The sequence below is a fragment of the Centroberyx affinis genome, unplaced genomic scaffold, assembly GCF_046629955.1.
Source record: "Centroberyx affinis isolate AG114_WGS23_722 - 3 ecotype Tasmania unplaced genomic scaffold, CSIRO-AGI_Caff_v1 ptg000193l_1, whole genome shotgun sequence".
Classification (NCBI taxonomy): domain Eukaryota; kingdom Metazoa; phylum Chordata; class Actinopteri; order Beryciformes; family Berycidae; genus Centroberyx; species Centroberyx affinis.
Window position 1 is genome coordinate 88,621 of NW_027278886.1, and position 25,823 is coordinate 114,443.

General features: G+C 43.3%; 3 protein-coding genes across 3 annotated transcripts; all 3 read left to right on the forward strand.

The window, feature by feature from the left end:
• The first annotated feature begins 2,440 nt into the window (after positions 1 to 2,440).
• LOC139660041 (uncharacterized) lies at positions 2,441 to 4,199 on the forward strand. Its single transcript, XM_071538089.1, has 5 exons — positions 2,441 to 2,496; positions 2,859 to 3,203; positions 3,607 to 3,717; positions 3,879 to 3,913; positions 4,045 to 4,199. Exons 1-5 carry the CDS (start codon positions 2,451 to 2,453, stop codon positions 4,165 to 4,167), a joined length of 660 nt encoding a protein of 219 aa, XP_071394190.1. The 5' UTR covers positions 2,441 to 2,450; the 3' UTR covers positions 4,168 to 4,199.
• Positions 4,200 to 7,722: 3,523 nt separating this feature from the next.
• On the forward strand, positions 7,723 to 9,353 carry LOC139660001 (T-cell surface glycoprotein CD8 beta chain-like). Its single transcript, XM_071538044.1, has 6 exons — positions 7,723 to 7,768; positions 7,916 to 8,260; positions 8,466 to 8,507; positions 8,678 to 8,797; positions 8,968 to 9,002; positions 9,134 to 9,353. The coding sequence occupies exons 1-6, from the start codon at positions 7,723 to 7,725 to the stop codon at positions 9,254 to 9,256; spliced, it is 711 nt and encodes a 236-aa protein (XP_071394145.1). The 3' UTR covers positions 9,257 to 9,353.
• A 3,339-nt stretch (positions 9,354 to 12,692) lies between these two features.
• On the forward strand, positions 12,693 to 14,523 carry LOC139660025 (uncharacterized). Its single transcript, XM_071538064.1, has 6 exons — positions 12,693 to 12,746; positions 13,109 to 13,453; positions 13,675 to 13,716; positions 13,860 to 13,970; positions 14,132 to 14,197; positions 14,311 to 14,523. The coding sequence occupies exons 1-6, from the start codon at positions 12,701 to 12,703 to the stop codon at positions 14,418 to 14,420; spliced, it is 720 nt and encodes a 239-aa protein (XP_071394165.1). The 5' UTR covers positions 12,693 to 12,700; the 3' UTR covers positions 14,421 to 14,523.
• The last annotated feature ends 11,300 nt before the right edge of the window (positions 14,524 to 25,823 follow it).

Below are 25,823 nucleotides of genomic sequence, written 5' to 3' on the forward strand. Positions count from 1 at the left end.
CCATGAGCCCCAGCTACCCAGGTGAGATGAATTGGCTGACAACCTGCCCCACTCTGCCAATAACCTCCCCTGAAGGGAAACAAGACAGCCAGTAAGCAGGCAGAGGGGGAGGGCCGTCACACATGTCTTGTGTGAACAACATAAACTGCTACATTTACTGGAAAAACATATCTGGCAATTTCCCAGGTTTCATGTGTGAATGGGCTGATCTGGACATGCTCCCTCTTGAATCTTGTTATGCCCCAGCCTAGGGTAAACCCTGGTGCTACACGAAAGAGTGGTTCCCTCCTTCCCTGCTCCGAAGCACAACCAGCAAACAAAAGGTTTCAGCCCCAAACTGTTTATTGTTTTCATGGGGGAAGACTTCAGAGGGGTATTCCATCAACGCAGCTAATGAAAGCCGCGCTTACTTGAAAAAGCCCGGCTTGAATTAATGTCGACTCTCACTTAAGGCTCAAGCCGTTCCACTAACACAATCCAGCCTTGTCTAGTCAACGTCAACTCTAACCAGTCTTGAGTAATCTTGCATAGCCAGACAGACTAAATGCATAAGTTATATAAGCCTACTTATTGTTTCATTTGTATTTATTAATAAATGAACATTCAGATCACTAGATACAGTAGGGCTGTGTGGCTATATTATCAGTAGGCTAGATAATATCAGATGTATGTTTAAAATAATGGTGTGGGCTAAGTTAGGAGAACCGACATAACTACAATGCATTTACTGTTAATTAGCCTAATTCAGTGAGGTGTGTGAAGCCCCTCTGACCTAGTAATCCTTGTCCTCTATATTCATTCTTCACTGTTACATCTCAACAGGAGCCATCTCAATAGCCAGAAAATTAGTAGTGAATATTAAATACAAAAACACTTTCCAGAGTGGTAATAGCCTATAATGAAATGTGAAATGTATTTGTTAAAATAGTTGTTGAGCTGTAAATATGTACCATTATAGCCACCAAAAAAAAGATGGATGCCTACTAGCCAATCAGAGGCAGAGTAGGGCGGGTCTTCGCGGAATGCGGGTTGGAAATGAAATAAGGCATCTTTTTTTTTTTTTTTTATCTAACCTCATGTTCTATTTAACTCTTTTTATGTTCAGCACTTGGAGTTGCATTTGATGTATGACTTGTGCTATATAAATAAAGTTTGATTGATTTTGGAGACAGTGAAAGTGGTGAGACATGATTTTCATGACTTATTTTTATTAATACGGTCTTTTAAACACGTACATTCATGCTTGGTCACATTGTGAGAAAAGGTCTGAACTTATGTTTCCGAACACGAACATGAAATAAGTGATGCCAGCGTGAAAATACACCTGACGGAACTGTCTTTTGGGAGTCTAAATTAAGCTTGACAGTTAGCCTGCTACGGAGCAGGCTAGTTCTGCGGTATAAGTTACCATGGTTACTGAGCAGGGAATCATATAAGCCACGGTGATGAAACGGAACTCTCACTTAAGTTAGCGAGACTTATCAAAATAAGCCAGGCTTTTCCTTTGTCCGCCTTGATGGAATACCCCCCAGGGTGGGTACATGGCCAAAATAATAAACAAAAAGAAAGCTAAACACAAGTATCCTATTCTTACCTGTTTGAAAAGAACAACCAAAATTGCAGGAGACTTACCGAAACAGACACCTCTGGACAGGTGGCAGCAGTTTTATACTCTGGAGTACTCAGCAGGAACCAATCACCAGCCAGGACACACCTACACAATAACACATTGCAACCAATCACAGCACACCACCTGTTGCTCGTCAGACACACCCACAGATGAGGGAGAGAGAGAAACATAACACAGAGCAGAGGAACACAACACAATAGTACAGGGAAACCACACATATGACCAGGGGTCATAACAAATCTGTCATTCGACACCATAATATACTGTATGTTATCACAATTACACAGATGATACACAACATTACATCTCTTTGGCCCTGGTAATCTGGATCCTGTCATCAATCAGTAATCAAATACACAGAGGACATCAAACACTGGATGTCCCAAAATGTTCTTCAATTAAACAAAGACAAGACAGAGATATTTCTGATGGGTGCAAAAGCAGACACATGAAATCTCTTCTTATCTAGATTGTCTTATTAAAGTGCAGTGACCATGTCATAAATCTTGGTGTGATTATGGATGCAGATCTGAACCTCCAGTGTCATAAACAACATCACTAGAACCGCTTTTTACCACTTACAGGACATTTCCAAAGTAAGAGGCTTTTCATCATAGACTCTGAAAAACGTACATGCCTTTATAACAAGTACGCTAGATTATTGTAATGCCCTCTGCTCTAACCCAATTATCCAAACGCATTCATGTGGTCAATGTGAGCGAACAAAAACAGCATAAAACGCCCGCCTCTTTCCAATGAAACCACCTCACTGGAGCTCAGTTATATTTAGAGCCATTGCAGTGATACGGTCATATGCAAAATGATGAGCTATACCTCAGTAACAGCTTTACTTCTCTGCAACCTGAGTAAGTACTGATATTCAATTATTCACTAACTGCACCGCTAACTTCTCATCACTATAGTAACTCACCAGAATTGAAACTTATTAATTGCTTATTAATAACTTCATATACAGGGCATTGTTTAGGTTCCTGTTTCGTTATCAATGTCCAAACTCCGCCAAGTGCGAGCACAACTCGATCAAAAAATCCTCCTTAGGTGCACGGCCAAATATTAATAAATGAAGAATGCTACAGAGCAATAGCTGCTCTATAGCTGCCCATTTAATTAAGAGACAAAAGGACATTATGAGTGCTGGCTTTTCTTTCTTCCTGTTTGACTATCAGCATAGGATTAAATCACTTGTTCTCTCCAGTGTTTGTTTCAGGCTGGATCCCTGTCTCCGTTTCTGAGTCTCAGACTGTGGAGGTCCAGCCTGGTGAAGAAGTCACGTTGATGTGCACCAACATTTCCAGTTCTCCCATTTACTCAGAGTGGTTCAGACTGGGCAACAGATCCGAGCCCCACTGCATCTCCTCTATATACAAGTCAGATGACAAAGCTTGGTTCTGTGATGATTTTCAAAATGGCAGATTTGAAATGAGATCCAATGTCTCCACTCTCTTTCTCAAAATCATGCCAGTGGATTTATCTGACTCTGGACTTTATTTCTGTCGGTTTGACATAGACGAAGACACAGTCATTGTCAATGCAACTTATTTAAAGGTTCAAGGTAAGATCATCATTAAATCTTGTCTGTCTTTTGGTTCCCATTCATGACTATTATGTCTTCCTCAGGAGACTTATATCTGAAATCCTCACAGTAGCTGCAAAACGATATATATACAAAAAGTAACTGATATGTGGCCTATTTAATCATTCTCAAAATAGGATGTGTTATACAGTCAAAATAAAATAAAGATGAAGTTTCTTTTATCATCTTTTTTAAAGGCAGTGGTGAGTTTGATGACGAAGTGGATACCTTGTGTAAAAGTAAGATTCTCCTCCGTTTGTCAATTGTTTGAATGTAAAACAGCTCCTTTGTTGTCAGTTTTGTCCATTTCAACATTAGCCAGGTCTAAAACCATTAGAGGAGAGTTCAGAGAGTCTAATTTAATAATCCTTAGTTCTTGTAGAAAAGCCTGATGGAATAACAAGACTGGCTTCTGTGATCCTGGGTGGTGTGACTGTTTTCCTCATTATGGTCATCGTCGGTCTGGTTCTCAAAATCAGACAACTTCAGACAGGTACTTTCTGAGAGATATGTGTTATATTTTATTGCTCACTCTCTTTAAGTTGTGTCAATATGATGGACAAATCCAAAAGTTCCTGCTGCACCAAAATACAGCGATATTTTTGGACAATAACAATCAATTAACTGACTCTATTGATTCTGTCTGTTATTTAGCTGCTAAAGAAGAACTGCAGCCGCAAAGAAGCGAGGTGAATCCAATTTTAAGATTGACTTTTAAATGTTCTATGCTTTAAAAGGTGCTGGAATTACTTCAAGTCATTTGTCTCTGGCAAACTCAGCTATGTGAGATGTGTGTGATTGTGTGTACTCTTATTTACAGAATCTGGACTCAGATGAGCTGAAGTACGCAGCGCTGAGTTTCCATCCAAAACCAAAGAGAAGAAGGAGGCCCGCATCAGAGAAAGAGGTGGAAACTAATGTTGTGTATGCTGCCACCAGATAGGACCATGAAGACACTGGAAATGCAACTCAGGGTGGAACTGATGCTATTGTATCGTTCTCATATTTTTGCTTGTGTATGTTCTTTTCATCATTGGAATAAAAAGTCAAATTTTGTTATAAAGATCCAATGTTCATGCAAGATTTACATCCTCTTGCTAGTGCTGAGGTTTGATCCTCACCTGTTTCTTCATCTTTCTTTCTCTCACTATGCCAAAACCAAATCTTCCTCTTATATTGCCTACCTTCGATCTCAATCTGAAAGCAAAATAATGTGATTGATGTGTGACAGAGGAGGGGCCAGTATCACTGTCCAAATTCCCTTATAGAGAGAGTTAGATGGGCGTCTGCAGCAGGGGAGGAGCAAGTTAGGTAGACATCACTTCTTTGACAGGAAGAGACAGCACAGTGTGGCAAGAGAACAACTGAGGTGAAAACCATGAGGCCTGTCATGTCAAAGCTTTGTAACGGGTCAAAGGAAGCAGTGAAAACTGACATACTTGCTTCTGTCATGTAAATAAAACTTGATTGGCCTCTACATTTGTGTTGAAGTTCTGACTGAGTGTGTAAATAGTATTCTATAGCGTTTGTATCTGTTATTGAATATTTTCACTTCTGATATAGCCTTATGTGCTTTTGGTCTATACTGGTAAGTCAAATGTGTGAATGAAAAATACAAAGATACAGCAGCATTTCAGTTTTCTATCCTGAGTGTGTTTGGATGCACATGTGGACATGCAACAAGTCTTCATGGCCCATTTTCCACTGTAGTGACAAACAGCACTGACTATCTGAGCCAGCAAGGTCTCAACCACAGGAAGACTGGCCTTCAGCTCTCTGCATCGCAACCACACACAACAAAGGCCTTGCTGTTTACACACAACGACAATGATACTACTTTATCAAAGACAATTTCTTTGCTTATAAGATGTGCAGATCATGTTTGTGTTGTATTTGTAGAGATTCAAACGATGGAAATGTTGTTCCCTTTATCACAGGCCAAACCAAACATTTCACACCTCATTTCACTCTCTTGTCTAAACATGGTGCATCAGCTGTCACTTTCAAATTTGCAGCAAAGATGCCTAATGCAACCCAACATTTCTATAGGCAGATATGAAAGGGTTACATTGTTAAAATGAGATGTCATACACATGTTCAACTCAACAGAAATTGACTTCATGACAATTTTCTGCCACCAACTGCCACCTCGCTCTATGGGCCACCCCAAGTATCAGCACCCTGCTGAGAGGCAGGACCACTGCTATCGCACTCAGACTCACTTGTCCTTCAAGCAGCCTAGGGCCCCAAAGACTAACTGCTGCCCCCTGAAGCCTATAAAGGTTGTGATGCCAGGAACTGAAGGTCTAGGTCGGCTGTTGTAGAGCCCTGCACGGGTCTCAAATTTAGGCCCGAGCCCGACACGAGCCCAATGTATTTTTTTTTTTTTACATATAAACCTAATATGTTTGATCAATTTCAAATAGCCTATTGAATCAACACCATACAAAACACTTCCAAAGCATTACCAGTATTAAATGTGTCAGTTGTGGCCGAGCGCAAAGTAGGCTACCACAAAATCGGATCAGAGCCACAACTCTGGAGATACGCAACACTTCTATTTTTGACAGACTACTATGCATCCGTCCGTTCCGTATTTTAGCCATATAAATGTATATAAATGCCAATAGTTTGCTTATTGTAGTCATTCATCACCATGTCAGTTAACAAAACAGAGGATACATGAACCAATGTCGCTTAAATATATGCTGGAGATGAGGTTATCCACGGATAGCTGCTGAGAAGCTTCTATTTGGCAACAGTGCACCTACACTCAAAAAAAGTGACATACGTACTCCTCCATGGTACATTAATGTTCCTCACAGTACAACCTGAGTTGTTTATAGAACAATAAGCAAAACTAGATAACTGTGTTCACTTACCCATAGCCTAGGTAAAAACCTAGATACGCTCAACAGAACGGGCTGACCGTAACGGAGCTGGTGGAGCAGCTTGGATACGCAAACGGAACGCATGCTGTGTACGATGATCAAAAGCTTCACCAAAGAACATGGCTGAAGTCCATTTTCTCAAGAACATTCCAAGAACAGTAATGTGCTTGCTTGGAAGTGACGAGAGGGTGCGTGTGTGTGCGCCAGGCAGACTGTGTGTGTGTGTGATAGGCAAAACGGTTTTCTAAGTTAACTTAGAGTTAATTAGTAGTTTCTTTGATTGATATGCCTATTGATTTCAAGCCAAAAAACCCAAGCCCGAGCAAGTTATGTGAAAATCGGGCCGAAGCCCGGCCCGAGTCTGTCAGTAGCTTCGGGCTCTGTCGGGCTCGGGCTGGAATGCAGGGCTCTAGGCTCTTGGTCACTTTTCCCAGCAGCAGCTCAGTTACTGTGCAGCTCACACCTCTGACCCTGGGTTACAAGCTTCATTTCTGATGCAAGCCCCCAGTCTTCACATGGGTCAAAATGACCATGGTGAACAACCTGGAAAAAGCTCAGGCCATAAACCAGGAGTTATCCATCCTCTTGGTAAAAGGGGCTATTGAACCTGTGGACCCCCTGATACAACCTGGGGTGATCTATTCCACTTATTTTCTCATCAAAAAGAAAGACGGTTGTTTTCACCCAGTTCTGAATTTAAAGGGGCTCAATGTGTTCTTAAAAGCTGTAACGTTCCACATGTTAAGCACAGCAGACGTTCTGAAGAAAAAAAAAAAGAGAAAACCCACACACTGCGTTTGGGTTTTTTCATTCTTACATACTGTGAGCATGACAGTGTTTGATTTCATACCAACATAATATGATAAAAAAAAATAAGTTGACTGATAAAATAACTACAGGTAATAACAATAATAATAATGACAAAGTAAATCAATTTGGACAAAACAATACCAGTGTAACAAACAAAAGGACGAAGACGTCGGCAATACAGTTTCTCCTGTAAGCATTGGAGGGAAACTCAACACATTCAGCCTCAGGCAGCGTGTGGCAACACAATCGGACGATGATCAAGTCAGAAAGTAAAAACCTGAAAAAGAACAAATCACACAAGTCAAGTGTCTGCAACTGCAGATACAAGTCACATTGTTCCATCTTAACCACCTACATGTTGACAGTTAAATTCTGTAGCTTGTGTAGTTCTTCAGTCATAGAAAGACCAGACTCAGATTTAAAGTTATATTTCCTAGCAGCTCTGAACTGTCCTGTGAGTTCATTTTTAAAGCAGAGATCAACAAAAGTTTAGGTTTTCTTCCCTGTTGTGCTGAGAATCGATTTGACAGGCTTCGATGTTTCATTTTTGGTCACATGTTGGCACATGAGCAAGAATTATCAGTTAACATGGGCTGAAGAATAACTTTCCCTCGTACTCTAAACTTTATAATTCACTCTTTGAGGCTACGATGAACCCAATTACCTAAAAGCATTCATGTGGTCAGTGTGAGACGAACAAATAAACAGCATAAAACGCCCCGCCTCTTTCCATTGAAACCCCCTCACTGGAGCTCAGTTATATTAAGAGCCATTGCAGTGATACGGTCATATGCACAATGATGAGCTACACCTTGGTAACAGCTTTACTTCTCTGCAACCTGAGTAAGTACTGATATTCAATTATTCTCAACACTAACTGCATCACTAACTTCTCATCAATACAGTAACCCACCAGAATTTAACTTATAAATAATTAATGACTTACCAACCTAGGATTAAATCACCTGTTCTCTCTGGTGTTTGTTTCAGGCTGGATCCCTGTCTCGGTTTCTGAGTCTCAGACTGTGGAGGTCCAGCCTGGTGAAGAAGTCATGTTGATGTGCACCAAAATTTCCAGTTCTCCCACTTACTCAGAGTGGTTCAGACTGGTCAACAGATCCAAACCCTGCTGCATCTCCTCTATGTACAACTCTGATGAAACTGCTTGGTTCTGTGATGGTTTTCAAAATGGCAAATTTGAAATGAGATCCAGTGTCTCCACTCTCTTTCTCAAAATCAAACAAGTGGATTTATCTGACTCTGGACTTTATTTCTGTGGGTTTTACATAGACGGACACACAGTCATTGTCAATGCAACTTATTTAAAGGTTCAAGGTAAGATCATCATTAAATCTTGTCTGTCTTTTAGCTCCCTTTCATGACTGTTATGTCTTTCTCATGATACTTATATCTGAAATGTATCCTCATAGTAACCTCAAAACAACATAAAGAGAAAATTTAAATATTGTCAAAATAGGATTGTGTCTTATATAGTCAAAATTAAAATCAAGATCAAATTATATCATCATCTTTTTTAAAGGCAATGTGGACTTTGATGATGAAACGGATGACAAGTCTAAAGGTAAGATTCTCCCTCCCTCTCATAAAAATTTCATTCATTGCGCAGGTTGATATTTCTCAGTTGTTTGAAAGTAAAACAGTTTATCTAAAGTCAGTTTTTTCCATTTCAACATTAGCCAGGTCTAAAACCACTAGAGGAGAGTTCAGAGATCCTAATTTAATAATCCTTAGTTCTTGTAGAAAAGCCTGATGGAATAACAAGCCTGGCTTCTGTGATCCTGGGTGGTGTGACTGTTTTCCTCGTTATGGTCATCGTCGGTCTGGTTCTCAAAATCAGCCAACTTCAGACAGGTACTTTCTGAGAGATATGTGTTATATTTTATTGCACATTCTCTTTAAGTTGTGTCAATATGATGGACAAATCCAAAACTTCCTGCTGCACCAAAATGCATTGACAACAGTGATGTTTTTGGACAATAACAATCAATTAACTGACTATATTGATTCTGTCTGTTATTTAGCTGCTAAAGAAGAACTGCAGCCACAAAGAAGCGAGGTGAATCCAATTTTAAGATTGACTTTTAAATGTTCTATGCTTTAAAAGGTGCTGGAATTACTTCAAGTCATTTGTCTCTGACAAACTCAGCTATGTGAGATGTGTGTGATTGTGTGTACTCTTATTTACAGAATCTGGACTCAGATGAGCTGAAGTACGCAGCGCTGAGTTTCCATCCAAAGCCAAAGAGAAGCAGGAGGCCCGCATCAGAGAAAGAGGTGGAAACTAATGTTGTGTATGCTGCCACCAGATAGGACCATGAAGACACTGGAAATGCAACTCAGGGTGGAACTGATGCTATTGTATCATTCTTATATTTTTGCTTGTGTGTGTTCTCTTCATCACTGGAATAAACAGTCAAATTTTGTTATAAAGATCCAATGTTCATGCAAAATTTACATCTTCTTGTTAGTGCTGAGGTTTGATTCTCACCTGTTTCTTCATCTTTCTTTCTCTCACTTTGCCAAAACCAAATCTTCCTCTTATATTGCCTACCTTAGATCTCAATCTGAAAGCAAAATAATGTGATTGATTTGTGAAATTCCCTTATAGAGAGAGTTAGATGGGCGTCTGCAGCAGGGGAGGAGCAAGTTAGGTAGACATCACTTCTTTGACAGGAAGAGACAGCACAGTGTGGCAAGAGAACAACTGAGGTGAAAACCATGAGGCCTGTCATGTCAAAGCTTTGTAACGGGTCAAAGGAAGCAGTGAATACTGACATACTTGCTTCTGTCATGTAAAGAAAATATGGTCGACCTCTACATTTGTGTTGAAATTCTGACATCAGTGTGTAAATAGTATTATACAGCGTTTGTATCTGTTATTGAATATTTTCACTTCTGATATAGCCTTATGAGCCTTTGGTCTATACTGGTAAGTCAAATGTGTGAATGAAAAATACAAAGATACAGCAGCATTTCAGTTTTCTATTCTGAGTGTGTTTGGATGCACATGTGGACATGCAACAAGTCTTCATGGCCCTCTGCCATTTTCCACTGTAGTGACAAACAGCACTGACTATCTGAGCCAGCAAGGTCTCAACCACAGGAAGACTGGCCTTCAGCTCTCTGCATCGCAACCACACACGACAAAGGCCTCGCTGTTTACACACAACAATGATACCACTTGATCAAAGACATTTTCTTTGCTTTTAAAATGTGCATATCATTTTTTTGTTGTATTTGTGGAGATTCAATCAGTTAGCATCATGTCAACTATGTATCCATCTCTTTTCAAACACTGTTGTTCCATTCATCTCAGACCAAACCAAACACTTCACACAGGCTCACTCCACTCTCTTGTGTAAACATGGTGCATCAGCTTCTGCTTTCACATTTCCATATTGACCGCATGTGTGAACAATGCCATAACATTACCGGCTCAAGCACGCACAATGTTAGGACGCTCTGTTGTTGAACTGTGTGAGCCGATCACAAAGTTCACAAGGAGGTGATGAGTTTATTCTGTGCTGGCTAAGATGTGTAGGAGGGGAACACAAACCACCATACAATGGGCTGTAGCTTTTTTGACAAAGTATTGGCAAAAATGTCGAATTGGACCGACGTGGAAATAAGAAAGCTCTTCAGCGTCCGGGCGGACGAAGAGATTAGCCTGCAGCTTCACCCGCCATGTTTTCAAACTGCAGTGACTCCAGCACAAAGGTTAAACATAGGCTGCGTTCGGAATGGTTCACTCATTCCCTCACTCACTATTCCCCATGTAGTGTTTATCATATAGTGAACTATATGGGCAACGACCAAACAAAATTTCGGACACTACAGTAAATATAATTGCGTCAAAAACATGCGCTGGATATTCGTGTGACGCACCGGGATGCGCCCAGCATCACGTAAATAAACCAAGCATCATGACAGCAGGTTGAAATGGACTCAGGTCGTATTGATTTTGACAAGTTTTCAGCATTAAATTACAAATAAATTGTTGAAATTCTAATCATGTGCAAGTGTGGTTTTGTCAACTTTGGTGCTGTCTGCTAATGGCAGCAAGCTGTTTTGGTTTGGTAAACAAGCTTGTGAGCTAATGACTAACAGAAGCTTTCATATCACCTCCTGTCCTGTATTGGTGGATAAAGTAGTTAGCTGACCTGTAACGATGATTCCTGCAGTGTTGCTGCTCTTGGTTCAAAACGGAGGAAACTCGAATGAGGCCTCTAATACGTCTTTTGTTGATTTGCTAACGCTGTCAACCGGTAAATAGACCAGTTTCTATTAGCTAACATGTTAGCTAGCTGTTTCTTCTTCTTCGGTAAGACACGATCACATTGCATTGTGGTATACAGGAGAAATTGTAGGGTACACTGTCTGTTCACTACAATTTGTAGTGCATTGTGGGTATCTTATAGTGGACTATTTAGTGAATCAAATTAACTCAATTAACTTAATTCGGACACTAGTAGAAAATGGCGGATACACTATATAGTGCACTATTTCTGTAATAGGGAACGGTTTCGAACAGAGCCATAGTTTCTGGGAAATGACAACAGAGGAATTTAATGGTATTCCCAGTGTTGTGTGAATGGTAGCACTATGTAAAAAATGTGGAAAGACATGTCTTGTGTGAACAACATAAACTGCTACATTTACTGGAAAAACATATTTGGCGATTTTCAAGGTTTCATGTGTGAATGTGCTGATCTGGACATGCTCCCCCTTGAATCTTGTTATGCCCCAGCCTAGAGGAAACCCTTGCGCTACACGAAAGAGTGGTTCCATCCTTCCCTGCTCCCAAGTCTTTATTGTTTTCATGGGGGAAGACTTCAGGGTGGGTACATGGCCAAAGTAATAAACAAAAAGAAAGCTAAACACAAGTATCCTATTCTTACCTGTTTGAAAAGAACAACCAAAATTGCAGGAGGCTTACCGAAACAGAAATCTCTGGACAGGTGGCAGCAGATTTATACTCTGGAGTACTCAGCAGGAACCAATCACCAGCCAGGACACACCTACACAATAACACACTGCAACCAATCACAGCACACCACCTGTTGCTCATCAGACACACCCACAGATGAGGGAGAGAGAGAAACACAACACAGAGCAGAGGAATACATCACAATAGTACAGGGAAACCACACATATGACCTGGGGTCATAACAAATCTGTCATTCGACACCATAATATACTGTATGTTATCATAATTACACAGATGATACACAACATTACATCTCTTTGGCCCTGGTAATCTGGATCCTGTCATCAATCAGTAATCAAATACACAGAGGACATCAAACACTGGATGTCCCAAAATGTTCTTCAATTAAACAAAGACAAGACAGAGATATTTGTGTTGGGTGCAAAAGCAGACACATGAAATCTCTGCTTATCTATATTGTCTTATTAAAGTGCAGTGACCATGTCATAAATCTTGGTGTGATTATGGATACAGATCTGAACCTCCAGTGTCATAAACAACATCACTAGAACCGCTTTTTACCACTTACAGGACATTTCCAAAGTAAGAGGCTTTTCATCATAGACTCTGAAAAACGTACATGCCTTTATAACAAGTACGCTAGATTATTGTAATGCCCTCTGCTCTAACCCAATTATCCAAATGCATTCATGTGGTCAATGTGAGCGAACAAAAACAGCATAAAACGCCCGCCTCTTTCCAATGAAACCACCTCACTGGAGCTCAGTTATATTTAGAGCCATTGCAGTGATACGGTCATATGCACAATGATGAGCTACACCTTGGGAACAGCTTTACTTCTCTGCAACCTGAGTAAGTACTGATATTCAATTATTCACTAACTGCACCGCTAACTTCTCATCACTATAGTAACTCACCAGAATTGAAACTTATTAATTGCTTATTAATAACTTCATATAGAGGGCATTGTTTAGGTTCCTGTTTCGTTATCAATGTCCAAACTCCGCCAAGTGCGAGCACAACTCGATCAAAAAATCCTCCTTAGGTGCACGGCCAAATATTAATAAATGAAGAATGCTACAGAGCAATAGCTGCTCTATAGCTGCCCATTTAATTAAGAGACAAAAGGACATTATGAGTGCTGGCTTTTCTTTCTTCCTGTTTGACTATCAGCATAGGATTAAATCACTTGTTCTCTCCGGTGTTTGTTTCAGGCTGGATCCCTGTCTCCGTTTCTGAGTCTCAGACTGTGGAGGTCCAGCCTGGTGAAGAAGTCACGTTGATGTGCACCAACATTTCCAGTTCTCCCATTTACTCAGAGTGGTTCAGACTGGGCAACAGATCCGAGCCCCACTGCATCTCCTTTATGTACAAGTCAGATGACAAAGCTCAGTTCTGTGATGATTTTCAAAATGGCAGATTTGAAATGAGATCCAATGTCTCCACTCTCTTTCTCAAAATCATGCCAGTGGATTTATCTGACTCTGGACTTTATTTCTGTCGGTTTGACATAGACGAAGACACAGTCAATGTCAATGCAACTTATTTAAAGGTTCAAGGTAAGATCATCATTAAGTCTTGTCTGTCTTTTGGTTCCCATTCATGACTATTATGTCTTTCTCAGGAGACTTATATCTGAAATCCTCACAGTAGCTGCAAAACGATATATAGACACAAAGTAACTGATATGTGGCCTATTTAATCATTGTCAAAATAGGATTATGTGTTATACAGTCAAAATAAAATAAAGATGAAGTTTCTTTTATCATCTTTTTTAAAGGCAGTGGTGAGTTTGATGACGAAGTGGATGGCTTGTGTAAAAGTAAGATTCTCCTCCCTTTGTCAATTGTTTGAATGTAAAACAGCTCCTTTGTTGTCAGTTTTTTCCATTTCAACATTAGCCAGGTATAAAACCACTAAAGGAGAGTTCAGAGAGTCTAATTTAACAATCCCTAATTCTTGTAGAAAAGTCTGATGGAATAACAAGCCTGGCTTCTGTGATCCTGGGTGGTGTGACTGTTTTCCTCATTATGGTCATCGTCGGTCTGGTTCTCAAAATCAGCCAACTTCAGACAGGTACTTTCTGAGAGATATGTGTTATATTTTATTGCTCACTCTCTTTAAGTTGTGTCAATATGATGGACAAATCCAAAACTTCCTGCTGCACCAAAATACAGCGATATTTTTGGACAATAACAATCAATTAACTGACTATATTGATTCTGTCTGTTATTTAGCTGCTAAAGAGGAACTGCAGCCACAAAGAAGCGAGGTGAATCCAATTTTAAGATTGACTTTTAAATGTTCTATGCTTTAAAAGGTGCTGGAATTACTTCAAGTCATTTGTCTCTGACAAACTCAGCTATGTGAGATGTGTGTGATTGTGTGTACTCTTATTTACAGAATCTGGACTCAGATGAGCTGAAGTACGCAGCGCTGAGTTTCCATCCAAAGCCAAAGAGAAGCAGGAGGCCTGCATCAGAGAAAGAGGTGGAACCTAATGTTGTGTATGCTGCCACCAGATAGGACCATGAAGACACTGGAAATGCAACTCAGGGTGGAACTGATGCTATTGTATTGTTGTCACATTTTTGCTTGTGTGTGTTCTTTTCATCATTGGAATAAAAAGTCAAATTTTGTTATAAAGATCCAATGTTCATGCAAGATTTACATCTTCTTGTTAGTGCTGAGGTTTGATCCTCACCTGTTTCTTCATCTTTCTTTCTCTCACTTTGCCAAAACCAAATCTTCCTCTTATTTTGCCTACCTTCGATCTCAATCTGAAAGCAAAATAATATGATTGATGTGTGACAGAGGAGGGGCCAGTATCACTGTCCAAATTCCCTTATAGAGAGAGTTAGATGGGCGTCTGCAGCAGGGGAGGAGCAAGTTAGGTAGACATCACTTCTTTGACAGGAAGAGACAGTACAGTGTGGCATGAGATGAAACTGAGGTGAAAACCATGAGGCCTTTCATGTCAAAGCTTTGTAACGGGTCAAAGGAAGCAGTGAATACTGACATACTTGCTTCTGTCATGTAAATAAAATATGGTCGGCCTCTACACTTGTGTTGAAGTTCTGACATCAGTGTGTAAATAGTATTCTACAGCGTTTGTATCTGTTATTGAATATTTTCACTTCTGATATAGCCTTATGAGCCTTTGGTCTATACTGGTAAGTCAAATGTGTGAATGAAAAATACAAAGATACAGCAGCATTTCAGTTTTCTATCCTGAGTGTGTTTGGATGCACATGTGGACATGCAACAAGTCTTCATGGCCCTCTGCCATTTTCCACTGTAGTGACAAACAGCACTGACTATCTGAGCCAGCAAGGTCTCAACCACAGGAAGACTGGCCTTCAGCTCTCTGCATCGCAACCACACACAACAAAGGCCTTGCTGTTTACACACAACAACAATGATACTACTTTATCAAAGACAATTTCTTTGCTTATAAGATGTGCAGATCATGTTTGTGTTGTATTTGTAGAGATTCAAACGATGGAAATGTTGTTCCCTTTATCACAGGCCAAACCAAACATTTCACACTTCACTTCACTCTCTTGTCTAAACATGGTGCATCAGCTGTCATTTTCAAATTTGCAGCAAAGATGCCTGATGCAACCCAACATTTCTATAGGCAGATATGAAAGGGTTACATTGTTAAAATGAGATGTCATACACATGTTCAACTCAACAGAAGTTGACTTCATGACTCCACTGCCACCAACTGCCACCTCGCTCTATCAGCCACCCCAAGTATCAGCACCCTGCTGAGAGGCAGGACCACTGCTATCACACTCAGACTCACTTGTCCTTCAAGCAGCCTAGGGCCCCAAAGACTAACTGCTGCCCCCTGAAGCCTATAAAGGTTGTGATGCCAGGAACTGAAGGTCTAGGTCGGCTGTTGTAGAGCCCTGCACGGGCCTCAAATTTAGGCCCGAGACCAACACGAGCCCAATGTATTTTTTGTCTTTTTTTTTACATATAAACCTAATATGTTTGATCAATTTCGAATAGCCTATTGAATCAACACCATACAAAACACCATACAAAACACTTCCAAAGCATTACCAGTATTAAATGTGTCAGTTCTGGCCCAGTGCAACGTAAGCTACCACAAAACCGGATCAGAGCCACAACTCTGGAGATACGCAACACTTCTATTTTTGACGGACTACTACGCGTCCGTCCGTTCCATATTTTAGCCATATAAATGTATATAAATGCCAATAGTTTGCTTATTGTAGTCATTCATCACCATGTCAGTTAACAGAACAGAGGATACATGAACCAATGTTACTAAACTAAACTAGATAACTGTGTTCACTTACCCATAGCCTAGGTAAAAACCTAGATACGCTCAACAGAACGGGCTGACCGTAACGGAGCTGGTGGAGCAGCTTGGATACGCAAACGGAACGCATGCTGTGTACGATGATCAAAAGCTTCACCAAAGAACATGGCTGAAGTCCATTTTCTCAAGAACATTCCAAGAACAGTAATGTGCTTGCTTGGAAGTGACGAGAGGGTGCGTGTGTGTGCGCCAGGCAGACTGTGTGTGTATGTGATAGGCTAAAACAGTTTTCTAAGTTAACTTTGTTTTATAATCAATTTGTATTTATTTTCTTAAATTAGTAGTTTCTTTGATTGATATGCCTATTGATTTCAAGCCAAAAAACCCAAGCCCGAGCTAGTGATGTGGAAATCGGAGCGAAGCCCGGCCCGAGTCTGTCAGTAGCTTCAGGCTCTGTCGGGCTCGGGCTGGAATGCAGGGCTCTAGGCTGTTGGTCACTTTTCCCAGCAGCAGCTCAGTTACTGTGCAGCTCACACCTCTGACCCTGGGTTACAAGCTTCAATTCTGATGCAAGCCCCCAGTCTTCACATGGGTCAAAATGACCATGGTGACCACCCTGGAAACAGCTCAGGCCAAAACCAGGAGTTATCCATCCTCTTGGTAAAAGGGGCTATTGAACCTGTGGACCCCCTGATACAACCTGGGGTGATCTATCCACAGCGCACCTACAGGAAGCAGCCGAGGAAGCGGAGAGGGTGAAGAAACACACCTTTTGGGGCAGAGCTGCACCTACGCCTCATCCGAGGCACAGGGATGCTCGCCCCAAGAGGAGGCACCCTGCACCTGCTGCTGCATCTGCGCCCCCACGAGCACTCGCTGCGGCACCACCTCCTCCCCCGTCGCGGTATCCTCCACCGGCGACCTCGACTTGGCAGGCTCCGCGCCCGCCCAGGCAAGACCAGCATGCATGTGGTCCAACCCCGCCGTCAAGCCCCCTCGCAAACATATGCGTCAGTGGCAATGACGGGACGTGGGGATCGTGAGTCTCACTGTGGCTGAACTGAAACACAACGGCCCTTTTCAGGGCCACCCACTGTTTCCTAAAGAGCTGTTTCCTTTTAGCCAGTCCGCCGATGCTCCCTCTGAGCTGTTTGCGACTTCTCTCACACAGACTCACGCTCCCCACAGTCAACAGAGGCTCGCCGCCGCACACACAAAACGCAGTGCAGCGAGCTCAACCCGAACGAGAGGGGGCGATTTTCAAAATACTCTGCTCCCTCGCTCATTGGACCGTTCTACTGACGTCATCGCTGCGCCTCATCAGGGACAAGCGGACGTGTATGGGGACAGGTTTTCTCACACGGCGGCATCGGGCAGCTATGCGAGTGTGGGGGCGGGGCTTCAGATGCCGGCGGGCTATTCATTGGTCAATGCACAGAGGCTCGCCGCCGCACACACAACACAGTGCAGCAGTGCTGCCCGGTCACTTCCTCACATTTTAACGAGTAATAAATCCTCTACTACTTTTTTTTTTTCTTTTGACTTCCTGTGTGTTTGAATTTGAAAACCAGAAGCCGGAAGCTCTGTCACAGCTCTGTTCGTTCGTCCGTCTGAACTCTGTCACAAACTGACATTTTTATCCAGTTCTAAGCCACATCCTTATCTACTCTTTTGGATCCTGAGTGCTTTTACCTATATTTTTGAACACGGTAAAAGATTTTAGTCATCAGACGCCAGGATCGTAAGTTGTAAGTCTCCCGGTCGGGACAGCCTGCCGCGCAAATGGACTTGCTGCTAGCACCGGCTTGTTTTTAGCACAGGAGCTAGCTAGCCAACGGGGACTGCAGATAACATCACTGCTATTCTACGCCATCAACAGGCCCTGAAAACTGTCTGCTGCTTACACGCAATAACAGAGAGGTTACTAACCTCAAAGAAGATATCCGTAGGCTCTCTGCGGAGCTGCGGAAGAAGGACTCCATGCTTTCCAGTTATATGGACACGGCAGCCGCTCAGGCTAGGAGGATTTCGGCTATGAACTCCGCCATCTCGGATACCATTCTGTGGGATCCAGTACGCCCTCGGCCATCCTCTTGCTCGACCCCCAATCCACAGGCCACCTGGTCGGAGGTGGTGGTCAGGGGAGGTAGGAAAGGGGGGCGGGCGGTCGTTTCTCCCCCACCACTCCACCTGTCAAATCGCTACGCAACGCTGCCAGACGAAGCTCCGGACCACCCAGGTGATGCTGGTGTAACCTGCCCAGCTCCAGACCGTGTCTACACTGGAGCGTCTCCCGATCCTGCTAACTGTCCAGCGGCGTCTGCTCCTGCTTCTGCTCCTGCTAGATCCAGCAGTGGCAGATCCTCTGTCAAAGCTGCGTCGCACACCTCCGCTGTCACTGCCCCTGCGGCGATAAACATTCAGCCGCGCTCTCAAGATCGTGGCCAGCAGTGTCCACCGTTGGGCAGGACTGGAAGGTCCTCCAGTTGTTGTTCCGGTGTCGACAGCTCCTCCCATCCACCTGGTAGACCAGAGCCATCCAGTCAGGCAGCACGACAGTCTCCCCCCAAACCCGAGGGGCGTGAAACACGGAAGGGGCCCAGACGTCGCCCTCGCTCCTGGGAGACTCACCACCAACCACCGGCTGCTCAGCTCGGACCTCCATCTGTGCTCGTTGTCGGCTCATCCATGGTTCGACACATCACCCTGCCTGCGGCTAAAACCTTCTGCTACCCGGGTGCCCGAGTCCAGGATATAGACTCCAAAATCCCACAGCTGCTGGATCAAAACCCATCTGCTTCAACCGTTGTCATCCATGTGGGAATTAACGACCTCCAAAATAAACAGTCGGAGACACTTAAAGACGACTTCACGAACCTTATTGATAGCCTTTTACAATCAGACCGCCGGCTCATCATCTCCGGCCCACTGCCCTGTCCCAGCTTTGGAGACGTCAAATTCAGCCGTGTCCGTCAACTTCATACATGGCTCAAGGGATATTGCTGCTCGCTCAGCGTACTGTTTGTAGACAACTTTATTACCCTCTTCAACCGCTCATACCTCTTCAGACACGATGGAGTACATCCAAATTCTCACGGATCACGTCTTCTCGCCATGAACATGGAACTTGCATTAAACTCCTCCAACGCACTACGAAACTGATGTTTGGTGAGTCCGATTCATTATACTAATGACTGTCACTCTGCTACACAAATTCCTGTAATTATAAGTCATAGACACAGACCCCGTAATCTCTCTGTAACATACAGGAATCTAAACAATTTATTACTGGTTCGGACTCCAATTATCAGTCCCCCACAAAGCCATGCACCTCGAACAATAAAAATGGCTTTATTAAACGTCAGGTCGCTAACGAATAAGTCATTTTTAGTTAATGATCTTATAAGTACACATAACCTAGACTTCACCCTACTGACCGAGACCTGGCTGGATAGAAATGGCGCAGTCGCGCTCATTGAGACTGCACCTCCTAACTTCAAGTTCATCCATACCACTAGATCTGATAAGAGGGGCGGTGGAATAGCTACTGTCTTCTCTGATATATATAGGTGCAAGGAAATCTCCCTCGGGGAATTCACGTTGACAATCCCTACAGACCCTGATGCCAGAAACTTAATTAGCCTACTGGAGGCATTTGACCTCACTCAGCATGTTTCTGGCCCCACCCACAATAAGGGGCATACTCTGGACTTGGTCATATCAAAAGGACTTAATATTTCCGTACCCTGTGTCATGGATGTTGCTATCTCAGATCACTGTTGCATATTTTTTGATGTGTCTGCTTTTCCTGTACAACAGAAGAGTACTCGAACAATCAAAAAACGTACCATTGATAATAACACAATTGAAACCTTTAAGAAAACTGTAAATGAGTTACCATTGTTCATGGCATCACCAACTGAGGATCCTGTGAACAGCTTCAACTCAAAAGTACGAAATATCATTGACAGCATTGCACCTGTTAAAACTAAAAACATAAAAAAACAAAAAGCCCCCTGGAGAAATGGAGTGGTTGTTAGGCAGTTTAAGAGAAAGTGTCGCCAGGCAGAACGACAGTGGAGAAAGACAAAACGTCAGGTTCACTATGAAATCTACAAGGATAGACTGAGTTACTACAACAAAGAAATTAAACAGGCCAGAGAATCCTTCTTCTCTAAAATCATTAATGAAAATATCAACAATAGTAAAGTGCTCTTCTCTACTGTTGATCGACTTATTAATCCACCATGTCCAACCCCATCAGAGATGCTGTCCACTAAAAAATGTGAGCAATTCGCCACATTCTTCAATAACAAAATTATTGCCATCAGACAGAACATTAGTGCCTCAAGTACTATAAATGAACCTACCCTCCAGTTCTCCAGGAATATTACTTGTGCCATGTCTCATTGGAGACCCTTGGACCCTCTCCCTACCACATTTTTTAAAACTATTTTTGACTGCTTAGCACCTGAGGTATTGGAAATGATTAACTGCTCTCTTCAGTCAGGTATATTTCCTGCAGCGCTTAAAACAGCTGTCATTAAACCACTTCTGAAGAAGAGTAACCTTGATGCAACTACAGGCCCATCTCCAACTTACCTTTCCTCAGCAAAATACTTGAAAAAACAGTTTATTCTCAACTTAATAACTATCTAACATCAAACAGCCTTCTAGACACTTATCAATCTGGTTTTCGATCCCACCATAGCACAGAAACAGCACTTATCAAAGTTGTGAATGATCTGCATATAAACACAGACTCCAATAAACTATCTGTTCTTGTGCTTCTGGATCTCAGTGCCGCTTTCGACACTGTTGACCATGACATTTTACTACAGAGGTTAGAAAAATGGGTCGGCCTATCCGGCCCGGTTCTAAACTGGTTCAGATCCTACCTACAGGGCAGGCAGTTCTTTGTGTCCATTGGTGACTTTGCCTCGGAAAGAGTGAGAAGGGTACCCCAAGGTTCGATTCTTGGACCACTACTGTTTAATCTCTATATGCTCCCACTCGCACATGTCATACAGAAACACAAAATAAACTACCATATTTATTCAGATGATTCACAACTGTACATATCCCTATCCCACGAGGACCTAGATCCCATACATTCCCTAACTCAGTGTATTGATGATATTAATCTATGGATGTCACAGAACTTTTTACAACTGAACAAAGACAAAACAGAAATACTCATCTTTGGTGCAAAGGCTCAGAGACAGAAAATTGCAGCTCATCTCAGTTCTCTGTCTCTGGAGAGCAAAAGTGAAGCTAGAAATCTGGGTGTAATCATAGACGGCGATCTAAATTTTAAGAGCCATATCAATCAACTCACAAGATCAGCCTTCTACCATCTAAAAAACATTTCAAAACTGAGGGGCTTTCTATCAAAATCAGACTCTGAGAAATTAATTCATGCATTTATAACAAGTAGACTAGACTACTGTAATGGTCTTTTCACCGGCCTTCCAAAATCAGCCGTGCGGCGACTACAGTTAATTCAAAATGCAGCTGCACGCGTTCTCACCGGAACTAAAAAGTCTGAACACATTACACCGGTTCTTAGATCCCTGCATTGGCTCCCTGTCAAAACTAGAATCGATTTTAAAATTCTACTACTTGTTTACAAAGCTCTAAATGGCCTTGCACCTCAGTATATAACAGACATGCTAATTAGATACAAACCAGCAAGAACTCTCAGGTCCACAGGCAGCGGTCTTTTAACCGTCCCTCGTACTAACTCCAAAGCAGGGGATGCTGCCTTTTGTATTTATGCCCCAAGTAGATGGAACGCCCTGCCTGAGGACCTGAGAGAGGCCCCCACACTGAACACCTTTAAAACCAGGTTAAAAACCTTTCTTTTCACAACAATCTATGGCTAAGTTCTTAATGTGTGTGTGTGTGTGTGTGTGTGTGTGTGTGTGTGTGTGTGTGTGTGTGTGTGTGTGTGTGAGTCTGTGTGTGTGTGTTTTGTATATTTTGACATTGGCATATTCTGCACTGATTCTTGTGTAACTGCACTAACACTTGTTGATGCATATTGCATATGCATACTGTATTGTCTTTTTATGTAAAGCACATTGTGTTGCCCTGTGTATGAAATGTGCTGTATAAAGAAATTTGACTTGACTTGACTTGACTTAAAATGTGCTTCACTGACCGTAAAGGATTACCAACAGACGTGCGCGCGGCCACTTACAGAGCACTGCTCAGTGGGGCAAAACCTGTTATCCATGAATACATGGATGTCAAGGTTTATTTCAAAGGGCTACACGCTCCAGTTCGCCAGTCCCCCCCCCATTTCTCGGTGTGGTGGAAACGACCATGTCATCTCTATCAGAGACAACAGCCCTGAAGGCAGAACTAGCAGAGATTCTGGGGATGGAAGCTATCGCTCCTGTCCCTCCAGGAGAAGAGAACGAGGGGTTTTATTCCCGCTATTTTGTCACACCAAAGAAAACAGGCGGGATGAGGCCGATTTTGGACCTGTCCCTGTTCAACAAATACATTATGAAGCGGCCTTTTCACATGTTGACAATCAGACATGTGTTGGAATGCGTGCGTCCCGGTGATTGGTTCACATCCATCGAACTGAGAGATGCATATTTCCACATCCCCGTCATTCCCAAGCACAGGACGTTTCTGCGCTTCTCCTTCCAGGGAATCCAGTACCAGTACAACCGGTTACCATTCGGTTACTCTCTGGCTCCGCACACCTTTTCCAAGTGTATGGAAACGGCGTTGGAGCCATTACGCAGGAAAGGGATCAGGGTTTTGTTCTACCTAGACAACGTAATCCTTATGGCTCACTCCCAGGAAAAGGCTGCACCCCACACAGTGGAAGTTGTGCAGCATCTGCAAACACTGGGTTTCGCCATGAACTGGCAAAAGAGCTCTCCGCTCCCCAGCCAATTTACCTGGGTGTGGACTTGAACTCTGCCACCATGAGAGCAAAGCTGTCCCCAGCCAGGCTGGAGGAGCTAAGCTCTCTGCTGTCTCACATCGCACCTCACAGAGTGGTGACGGCGCTGTCTGTGATGCGTCTGCTAGGCATGATGTCTGCAAGTCACGTGGTGATTCCCTTGGGACTCCTCCACATGAGGAAAATTCAGAGATGGTTCAGCCGCCTGTGTCTTGACCCAATACGGCACAGAAGACGCATGCTGTCCATCCCTCCCTCACTGCAGTCAGACCTGGCATACTGGAAAACCCCCTGTGTCCTGTCGACAGGGGTTCCCCTCAGGAACTCTCTCTCTTTCAGGCTGGGGAGGGATGCGCGAGTCTCACGTTGTGGGGGGAAAATGGGAGAATCCTCCTTCCCTCCACGTAAACTGTCTGGAACTGTCCACGGTGCTCAAAGTGCTGAAGCACTTTGTTCCGATGCTGACGAACAGGCATGTCGTAGTGAGGACAGACAACATGGCGGCGGCAGCATCCATCAACCGTCAGGGCGGTGTGCACTCAGCCCGGCTGCTGGAGATAGCCAGGAGCCTCTTGCTGTGGTCTCACAGACACCTGCTCTCCATCAGAGCGGTGTACATTCCAGGGGTACAGAACCGTGCTGTGGACTTGATCTCTCGCGGCAGAGTGGAAACTGAGTCCCACACTAATTCAGATGTTGTGGGAGAGATTCGGGAAGGCGAGGGTGGATCTGTTCACCTCACGAGAGAACGCGCAATGCGCACTGTGGTTCTCCATGAACGCACGACAATCCTCCATTGGGAGTGGATGCCTTCTCTCACCGGCCGTGGCCCAGGGCTCTCCTTTATGCGTTTCCCCCAGTTCCCCTAATTTCTCGCCTCTTAGCGCGTGTTCAGGAGGAGAACCTAGCGGTTACTCTGGTGGCACCAGAACGCACAAGCACGTCTTGGTTCCCGATCATGGTGCAGCTGCTGGCGGGGAAACCGTGGCAGCTCCCATGGTGCAGAGACGCACTGTCACAGCTGGACGGTGCGATCCTCCACCTCCCGGTAATAGGCCAACAACTGTGGGCCTGGCCGCTGCACGGGAGCGCTTGGAAAGGTTAGGTCTGCTCCCTGCGGTGGTGCGCACTATCCAAGGTGCGAGAGCCCCTTCTACTACAGCGTGTTACACGGGTAGATGGTCTGCTTTTCAGTGCTGGTGTGTGGAGAGAGGCTCAGATCCCACGTTGTGTCCTCTGCCTCTCGTGTTAACCTACCTTCAGATGCTGGTGGATAACGATTTGGCTCCATCTACAATCAAAGCGTATGCTGCAGCCATTTCATCCTGCCATGAGGGCTATGGAGAGAGATCAGTTTTCGTGCATCCCTTGGTGAAGCGCTTTTTAAAGGGAGTCAGACGACAGAAACCTGTCGTGCGCTCTGTAGCTCCGCAGTGGGTTTTACCTCTGGTGTTCTGGGGGGTCCCCCTTTCGAGCCGATAGCCCAAATCTCTCTCAAGATGCTATCCAAGTCGGTCTCACTGTCCTGCCTTTCTATTAGAGAGGACGGGAGTGCAGCGACTTTACAGCCAAATCCCTCATTCACACCTAAAGTCCTAACAAACTCCTTTTGGTCGAGAATTATTTCCCTCGAGGGGTTCTTCCCCCCGCCTCACAGAAATGAGGCAGAGGAAGCGTCTCCATCCATACCATCACACAAGCCTACAGTGCGGCGGGAGCCGAGCCGCCGCACTGCCAGGTCATTCAGTCTTAAACGTGCTAGACCGCAGATGACGCGTTGTCAGATCTGGCGTTTTTTCACGCACATGCCAAACGGTGCGCCCCCAATCCAATCATCACGGATTAGTGGGCTGCATGAGCGATTATTACGATACGCAATCAACGTCTCACATTCTGTAACGGCAGTGTTGTGTGGAGCGAGTGTCTACCACTCGCCTTTTTTCCACACAGGGTTGACATGAGGTCAGCCATGGCACAGCCGGTGTTTTGCTGCCTTATTACGCTTGGCATTATAGGGTTGTGAACTGAGCCCTGTTTCATAAAGCGAGTTTACCAAATAAGCCAGGCTTCTTTCGGTTAGTCTGACTCATTTTCAGTTTATTCGGTTCCATAAATCAAATTCAACATAGCTCAAGCTCAGTTACTATGGCAACTTATGCTGGGAAACTAACCTGGTCTGGGGCAGGCTAACTGTCAGGCTAAGCCTTAATTGTTGCTTAACCAGAGTTCCCGTAACACTGACCCGACGAGAAAGCCATGATTTTACCACTGACTTTCTGGCGTGCTGCCATATTATTTTACTTTATAACCACTATCAGTCAAAAAATTAAAGTTAATAGAAAATCTACTTAAATAAATAATAAATTAAATAAATTATACAATGATTAATGATAAGATATAGACCTACGTGTTTAATTATATGGTATGTGATATCAAACGTCTAGGCTTATGCTACATAAAATATGTCTCAAACCAAATGACCCCAATAGAATGACAATAGCTACATAAATAGTTAACAGTACAATTGCAAAAACATATATTGACCAGAAATGTAGTATTTGCCCGATAGGAAACCATGTTTAAAAATGTATTGGTTAATGTATTGATTAATACATTTAAACCAATGTCAAAAAGTAAACTTAAAACTTAACTTAAATAAGGACCTCAACCCATGTGTCGTTCTTTGTCAGTCATGGCGTGTGCTTTC